The sequence below is a fragment of the Montipora capricornis genome, chromosome 14 (genome assembly GCF_036669925.1).
Source record: "Montipora capricornis isolate CH-2021 chromosome 14, ASM3666992v2, whole genome shotgun sequence".
NCBI lineage: Eukaryota > Metazoa > Cnidaria > Anthozoa > Scleractinia > Acroporidae > Montipora > Montipora capricornis.
The window spans coordinates 49,599,734-49,607,968 of NC_090896.1; the positions used below are offsets into that span (position 1 = coordinate 49,599,734).

General features: G+C 39.1%; 1 protein-coding gene across 1 annotated transcript; it reads left to right on the forward strand.

Moving 5' to 3' along the window:
• Positions 1-449: 449 nt before the first annotated feature.
• On the forward strand, positions 450-2,782 carry LOC138032078 (REPTOR-binding partner-like). Its single transcript, XM_068879665.1, has 2 exons — positions 450-857; positions 2,687-2,782. Exons 1-2 carry the CDS (start codon positions 450-452, stop codon positions 2,780-2,782), a joined length of 504 nt encoding a protein of 167 aa, XP_068735766.1.
• The last annotated feature ends 5,453 nt before the right edge of the window (positions 2,783-8,235 follow it).

An 8,235-nucleotide genomic window follows, 5' to 3' on the forward strand; every position in this document is an offset into this window, starting at 1 on the left:
ACCTCCTGGCGCTGACCAAAAGACACGTGAGCTCTGGGAACGAGAATGGTACCAGTCTCGCCTGGTCCCTCGTATGCGAGGGTCATGCGAGGGCCTTTCATCTCCCCCATGCCCCAACTGGCACTTTTCCTCTGACCTTATTTGGGAGATGCTTCGTCATTGTCATATGACTGTCAGGAGGACAAGGAGGCCGCTAACGTCACTACTTATGTAAACAACTTCCTGATTGGCTTACGCAAGTTATGTTTCACTTCTCGTTTCCTGGAGACTGCAGTTTTGTCCAATCAGATGAAGAAATTGAGATTGTTTACGTGTCAATCAATAAACAAAACATTACATCACCTTGTTTTCATCGTGGAACGTGATTCAACGAGGGAAAAACGAAGAATGCTATGATATAGATGCTGTCAAAGGCTGGTTTTCGGAGTTTCTTGAGTATTTGGCAGTGAATGGCTGAGGCCTCTCCATTATCTACAAAGAGGAAATCATTCGAAGGAATAATACTTCAAGAAGTCAACAGTCCAATCGAAACAGAGGGTATGAAGTTTTCCTGGGCTGCTTCTTCTCGAAGGACAAAACACGATAGTATTTCTTCAGTGGACAGCAATTCTTCGTCTGATTCTCCATTCCCAGATTCTCCTAGTTTTTCAACTTCAAAAATGAACTCGATTAAAAAGCCCTGTGGTAAAAAGAGGGGCAGGAGGCCTTCGAAAATCGATCTTGAAGCAAAACTTGAACGAAGCCGACAATCTGCACGCGAATGTCGCGCAAGAAAGAAACTGCGATACAAGTGTTTGGAAGATATGATTGCCGACAAAGAAAGCTATGTTTATAAGCTTCGAGACGAACTTGAAATGGTAAGTTAGCGGGTGATTAACTTGGGACAGTCGTATTCTTTCTAAGAAAATCTTAAGAAGTTTTCCTTTACATCTCAGGTTGCATTATTTGGACTTAGCTTATTTGCGAAGTATATTTTGGTACGGTATATACTTATAACCTTTCCAAGAAATTGATCGGTTTCCTCGTTAAGTTTTGGCCCATTTGGGGAACACATCCGAGGCATGCCAAACAGATAAGATCCAATTTGTGCATGTGAACAAGAATTCCAAACGAGGCCTCTTATGTCACTTCTGCAGATATTAAGTTCTTCGTAAAGAACTTGCCAAAAACACCATCCTAGCTTAGAGTATGGTAATCTTTGTTTACTACAGCAAAGCAATATACCTAAGCTTCCGGTAATTCTTAATAAGTGTTTTACGAATGTCCTGTTTTTTTGTGAACAAAGGTTGTTTGATTTGTGGAAGGTTATCTCATTGCCTTTAGAATTATGTATTGCTTTGCAGATAACTGCGCATTATTTAAGTGAAAAAATGATGTGCCTTTCGTTTGCTGTTTTAGTTTGCCCCACCCTTTCCTAATGTTAAGCTTGGAGGTTAAAAGTTGTGCTTTTCACTTACTTTTAAATGTGAGAGGATTCATACTCTCCACCCAGCATGGCGCATTCTTTAATTTCCGGTATGTTTTCTTAACAGTGCTGGCCCCATCCACATGTATCCGGATATTGTTGTGTCTGCAAATAATTTTTTTGCGAATACGGCTTGGCCGTCCACACGTATCAGGCAAATTTAGCAGCCGTATCCGGAAATTTCCAAATACGGTCTCCAGAGTCCTGAGTAGTAAATTATTTTTTAATATGCTGCAAATTCGGATATATGTGGATGGTTTTATCCATGCTCACAGAACACTATTGGATCCAGTCTTTCCCAGGTGAGATAAATCAACATGGGGTATCGACCTTGAAAGACTAGTATGCAACTTGTTGACAAGACAAAGAAAATGCTGCCAACATAATTATGATTTTGCACATACTCATCAAGCAAATCTTTGTCTGGGCCCTAGAGTGTATCCGGATGCATGTGTACAGTAAAAACAATTCAAAGACCATTGGAATATGTAACCTGTGGATGCAGATATTTTTGAATCTGAAAAAAAATTGCAGATACAAAAATCTCTGGATTTGTATGGATGGGGCCTAAGCCAGTGGAATTTTTTTTAATGAACATATAGGGCATTTTCCATTTACAAAAAATTTCTGGTGGAAATTTCCATCGGGTGAAAAACGTGTTCCATTTAACTCAGGTCGGTTCGCCGCCCAGTGATTGCGATTTTACGCGCCAAAATTTAAAAATGTGGCCGTAAATAGCCTGGAAGTGGTGAGACCTTTCAAAAGTTGTAAATGGGACACACATTTCCATCGGAAAGTTTCCAACGGGAAAACAGGGCTACCTTTTGAGAAGTTCTGTTTATTCCAGAAATTTTCCAGTGGAACGAACCAAAAACATGTGTTCCATTTTACATCCCAACTGCAATTTCCGGAATTTCTTGGTAAATGGAAAACGCGCATAGTAGACTTCTCTCTCTTTCTTTCTTTAATATATTATATACATGTACATATTTCTTTCTCTATAAAGCCATGTAAAATTACCCAGTCATCTTCTGTGGATTAACATTAGAGAAACAATAGATCATTAGTCTCTTCTTTCCCTAATGACTTCAGAATGAATTTTCCTTACCTTACTTTTTTGTACAACCATAGGGGCTCTTTGTATCTGAGCTCCATTCCCAGACCTTTACAAAGATTACATGAGGTTCATTGTGCTTAACACTGACTTTTTACACATTGCAGTATCGTTACTGGTGCAAGGCTGTGGATAAAGGGGTATACCCCACAGAACTCCAGCAGTTCATTAAAGAGCATGCAGCTGATGATAAGTTGCAATGATGTGGTGTGGAACAAATCATTGGCTTGTGGGAGGTCATGCTGACCCGTCTGTGCAGTGTGGCAAAATATCAACTCACTACTTTCACATGAGATCTCCATTGACCTCTGTAGGTGCCATCGTCATGGTGCCCGAGTTCAAGTGTCCAGACTCTTTCGTGAGGCAAGAATATGAGACAAGCGATCAACTACTATTTATTTGATAGCATAGCAGTAGGATGAAGGATGACTGTTTACTCTTGATTTCTAACCTTTTGTTTGGTTGGGTTTTTTATTAAGAGCGCCTTTAATTATGTTAGGGTTCACATTTTGGTCAACATAATAATGTCCCCAGTTAATCTGTACCACAGTTTTGCTGCCAGTTGGAATTTGTAACCATGATAGGTTTCATTTGAACCATTTCTTTTATATTATTAATTTTAGGTGCAGTAACTGTCAACTGGTAGCTTGATAACAAACGTACTTGCACTGTAGAAAATGGTTTCCATACTTTTCACAAGTTTCACTGATGTCACAGCATTGAAAAATGCACACCATTGAGCAAAAAGAAAATTAAAGAGGTCTTTTAGAAAGAGATCATTGAATAACCCAGTGAGGTCCACGAATGCCAGCAAGGCCGTTGGCAAAATCTGGATCGGCCAGACCAGACCGGATCGGATCGGATTGACAAAAGACGGACCGAATCAATAAAAGAAATTATTCCCTCCAAAAATAGACGGTCTCCAGACAACGCGCTGAAGACAGGAGAAGTCGAATTCTGTGCCTATCTCTCTTGTGTAGTCGTCTCCTCATTTATTCAGACTCGTCAAAATGTTTTATTTTCAGAGGTGATTACAGATTCCAAAGCGGAATTATGAAAGATAAGCTGTGACGAATTGACTGCGTGCGCGACGGTCTTCTTCTTCAAACGTGAAACTGACAACAATGTTTTACTTTACCCCAGTCCCTGACAATTGCACAATAGCCTGATTTAGCAACAGAAAGGGAGCGTCAGTTGACGAAAGGAGAGCCCGCAGAATATTTGGGATTGTACTCTAATATGACATAATATGGATATTTTTGCTGCACTCGCCATCGTCAACTGACATTCCCGTTCTGTTGCTAAATCAGGTTATTGTGCACTTAGAAGGGACTGGGGTAAAATAAAGAATTGTCGTCAGTTTTCATGTTTGAAAAAGAAGACCGTTGTGTACGCAGTCAATTCGCTTATTGACGTCAATTTGTCATGTCATATCTTTCATAATCTCGCTTCGGAATCTGTAATCACCTTTGGAAAAAAAACATTTTGATGAGTCTCAATAAATGAGGAGATGACTACACAAGAGAGAAAGACACAGAATTTGAACCTGTGGTCTGGTGTTATTGATCCGGTCCGAGTTTTGTCAATCCGATTCCAGTCCAGTCCAGTCCGATCCAACCCTGGTTTTGCCAGCGGCCTGCTAGCAATGTTGTTCAGAACTCAGCTCTCCATTTTGCAGCTTTTGTTTTGCAAATGTTGCCCCAATCAAAGTGAACAAACAGTGCTGGCATCTTTTGAGTGTCTTAAATGTGGCCATTTCTACAAATATATTCTGTGATTACCTCTATAGTGGTGTGCTTCATACTAATGGTCATTACCTCAGCTCTCTTTTATAATGCTCATGCTTTGGGGCATTTATTGGTATACACATTAATTAGCATCAAATGAATCAGATGGGCGTAAAAAGCCCATGTTGATTATAATTATTTGGCTGTTTTTCAATTTTGTTCAAGAGGGCAAGGTTTTTCAGTTCAGTTCAATTCTAAGCCACTTGCAAAGGTTCAGCTGATTTTGAGCGAAATTGAAAAACGGACAAATATTTGACATGGACTCCTTATTCCCCAAGCCCTTCAAATATCACTATCTTTTTCAAATGTTCTCTTGCCACTATCAAATTTTGTGCCACACTCAAGTAACTTGGTGCCACTAACATGTACAGCATCATATGTCAACAAGTTTTTGGGTTGTATCCCTTGTTGGCTTAAACCCTTGGAGGGCATCTTTCAGAGTAGACTGCTTAATGATAAATTTGGGGCAGGTACAAAAGCTGGACTGGATCAACTCGGATCCCTCACCTCAGATCAAGCGAAAAACGGTTTTGTAAGCCACAACGATTTGCCGTTTTCCCCAATGTCACCAAGGTTAGCTTAAGGATTAGGGTTAGGGTTAGCCTTAAACCTAGATGTAGGCTAGGCTAAACCCAACCTCACTCTCACTCTTGTTTTAGCAATACCACAGGTTATAAATTAGTAGTAGGATTTTACTGCTGTTGTACTGACAGTTATAACTGTATTACCTAAGTTTAAAAAAGCCATTGTGTTTTAAAATAAATGTGATTTTCTTAGGGAAGTAGCATGGGTTATCTGTAAAGCATGTTCTTTGCTAACACTATTGAAATAATAAGACTGATTTTAACTAGTTCTGTATGCCTGGCCCAGTTGTTGAATAGACCTCCTTACATTTGTGTGTTTAGGTGCCTGGCCTTTAAATGAAAGTGAGGCTGGTGTTCACCTTGTTATGATACAGACCTCATTTATGTTAATGGTGTAATGCTGTTGTCATGAAAAGCAGTTAGGTATCTACCAAAACAAGGTGAACTCCAGCCTCACTTTCATTCATAGGCCAGGTAACTTAGCACACAACTGTAAAATGGACTACAATCAAACCTCTGTTAAGCGGTCACCCTCAGGAAATAGCCTGGTGACCGCTTAATAGAGGTTAGCCAAATGTCCCCAGCGACGAAGAGCGAGGAGAAAGGGATGTTTTTGCCGGCTAAGTAGAGGTTTCCTAAAATCAAACCCGTAATGTGGCAGAAATTTATCATTGGCCAGTTTCTCGAAGATCCCGAAAAGATGTAGCAAAATCTCAAACCTTTTGTATCTGCACAGTTTTATGTGCATTCATACCAGAAGTTTTACGCGTATACACCTCTCTGTCTTTAAGTACCGATCAACTAATTTACATTGTATTGTTCACGACAACAGTAACGTCAAATATGAAAACAGTATTTGCATGCGAGTACCAGTTTGAAAGTGACAGTTTTTCTTGTGGTTGGCTGCAGTGCCAACTAATTCAAAGGTATTTTTGCCCCGGTTTATGATTATGCGGGAAATGTAGATCTTAACAAGTGTTATTGAAATCAAAAAAGAAAATTGGGGGTAACCACGCATTTTTCAAAGATAATTCATGAACGATATTTGTAAAAAGCTTTAAAATACAAAGGCACGTATTATTGGCGTTCTTTCTCAAATTGAAGCTTAATTATCTCTGAAAAATACGTGGTTGCCGCCAATTTTCTTTTTGGATACCAATAGTACTTACTAAGATCTACTTTCTCTGCATAATTTTCAACTGCACAAAAATATCCCTGTATAAGTAAGCATCACAGATAAGAAATCCGAGTATCTCGAAATGCGCAGAATGTATGCGCGTCGGGAAATTGATAGGTGACCGCTTAAGGAGGCTCGAAAGGGTTTTCGGCTGAGCGCGCGCGCGTAAGCCACACACGCATTTCGTAAGCTGCTCGCGTCAGCTCATGATTCAAATGGGTCACCAGAAATAAACAAATACCGCCAATTTCGCTCCCCTTTCTCCTAATTCCTATATATAAGGAATATAAATAGACAACTCCTATTCACGAAAACTACGAAACTTCTACACAAACGGCTTAATGGCACTTAAATCCGTTTGTGTTGGCCTGTAGCTCCACTCACGCGCTGACTCGAGTGAGTGGGTGACGCATGCGTAAATGCTGATCTTGTAACCCCCTCATTTTTCCTGATTTTGCAACTTTACTCGTTTATATCTCTGCTTCCGGACGGTGAATTTTTTTCATTTTTTGCATGTTAACTTAGATTAATTTAAACCGTTTGTCTTTCAAATTTAAAAAAATTCTGTAGGTGAAAAAAAAAGTTACAGACACATTTCAAAAAAACTGATTTTCCCGAAAAACTGGCCTACAGATTTTGTTGAATTTTAAATATTTTAGAGAGTATTTCTAACATTTACTGGTGACACGGAATGGGAAAATTTCACCGTCCCGTTTCTTCAAAAAAGACAACATATGTAGATTTTAAGGCTCAAAGAAATGCCTAATATCGTTGCTATGGTAACGTTATTTTGGAGCAAAATATAATGTGAGAAATCTACGATGGGTACTTAATACCCTGGCCAAATTTCGTCCTGATATGATTACCCTAACTGTATCTAAGGACAGAATGTGTTTATTTCTTTGAAAAATTGAGAAACTATTTCGAGCCTCCTTAATAGAGGTTTGACTGTATTAAGCTCATCAACGCTAGTCCAGAAAGAAAACTAAGCCATGTCAAAAACCTATTGCCCTACTGGCTACTATTTCTTTTCTTGGCACATTTTAGCATCATTAATAAAAGTACTACTCAACCGATGCTCATTAACATGGAATCTTTTTAAATTAAAGTACCTATCACCTAACAAACTTTTCCACTTTATTTATTCTCTGAAAGAACCCTAAATACATTGTGTTGTTTTAAGAACCTTTTGTTTGAAATTTCACTTTTTTTATTGGCTTTGAAAGACAGGAAAAGTGGTCATACTTTCAATAAAGGGTTGACATCTCAGACTGCTTTGCACTGAGATAGTTCTTTGTAAACAGCAATGCAAATTAACCGAATTTGTGATATCAACTCAAGTAGAGTTTTACTTTTTTTGTTTTGTATTTTTTGACATTTCAGTTGATTTTGTAGGCATAAACGTAACGTAAGAACCGTGCGTGTCTGGTCTTGTCTCAGACAGAGGTGAGAGATGGTTTCATGCAAACTGGGACGCCTAAAATACTCTGTTATAAACATGGCGGTTCACGAGTGAAGTTCTGGAAGTTGTCTCTCTGGCCTTTCTGGAGACGAATTCCAGGACCTACTGACACTATCTGGGCAAGTTTTGAAAGCTAAAACCTTCAATCGATGCGTTATTTTGCTGGTAAGACTGGGTGGCCCGACACTTATGAAAAAAACTATGAAATGAGAATCGGGAGTCTTCCCTTGTCATGGAATGGCAGAATTACCCAGAATTCTTTTTGGGCATGAGCGAACTTAAGAAGCACGAGACTGGTTCTCTTCGAATGGCTGAGGCGCGGCCAGAGGAAATGATTTCTAGCCAGATACTCAGAGTAGGCGTGGTGTGTGCTGTGAACGTAGATTTTGGATTTCGGAACAAGTTTTTATCATAGAAAATTCGCGACAAAGTTGTGCTTTTATTTCGCTGTAATTCTCGTGTCAAAGAAACGCTATAATAATGTAAATAAGAGAATAACGATATTTATGTTTGCAGATTACCTGTCCTCTTACTACGAAAGTCAAGCTCGACATCTCTATGCAATAAGCGCATTCAAAATTTCCTCGTATTACTTGATAAAAGTATATGTTGCTTTTTTTTGTCTGTGTTTTTTCTTTTGCTTTTT

Coding starts and splice junctions, on each gene's coding strand:
- LOC138032078 (XM_068879665.1), top strand. CDS start 450: ATGGCTGAGGCCTCTCCATTATCTACAAAGAGGAAATCATTCGAAGGA. Junction 858..2,686: donor TTCGAGACGAACTTGAAATG/GTAAGTTAGCGG, acceptor TACACATTGCAG/TATCGTTACTGGTGCAAGGC.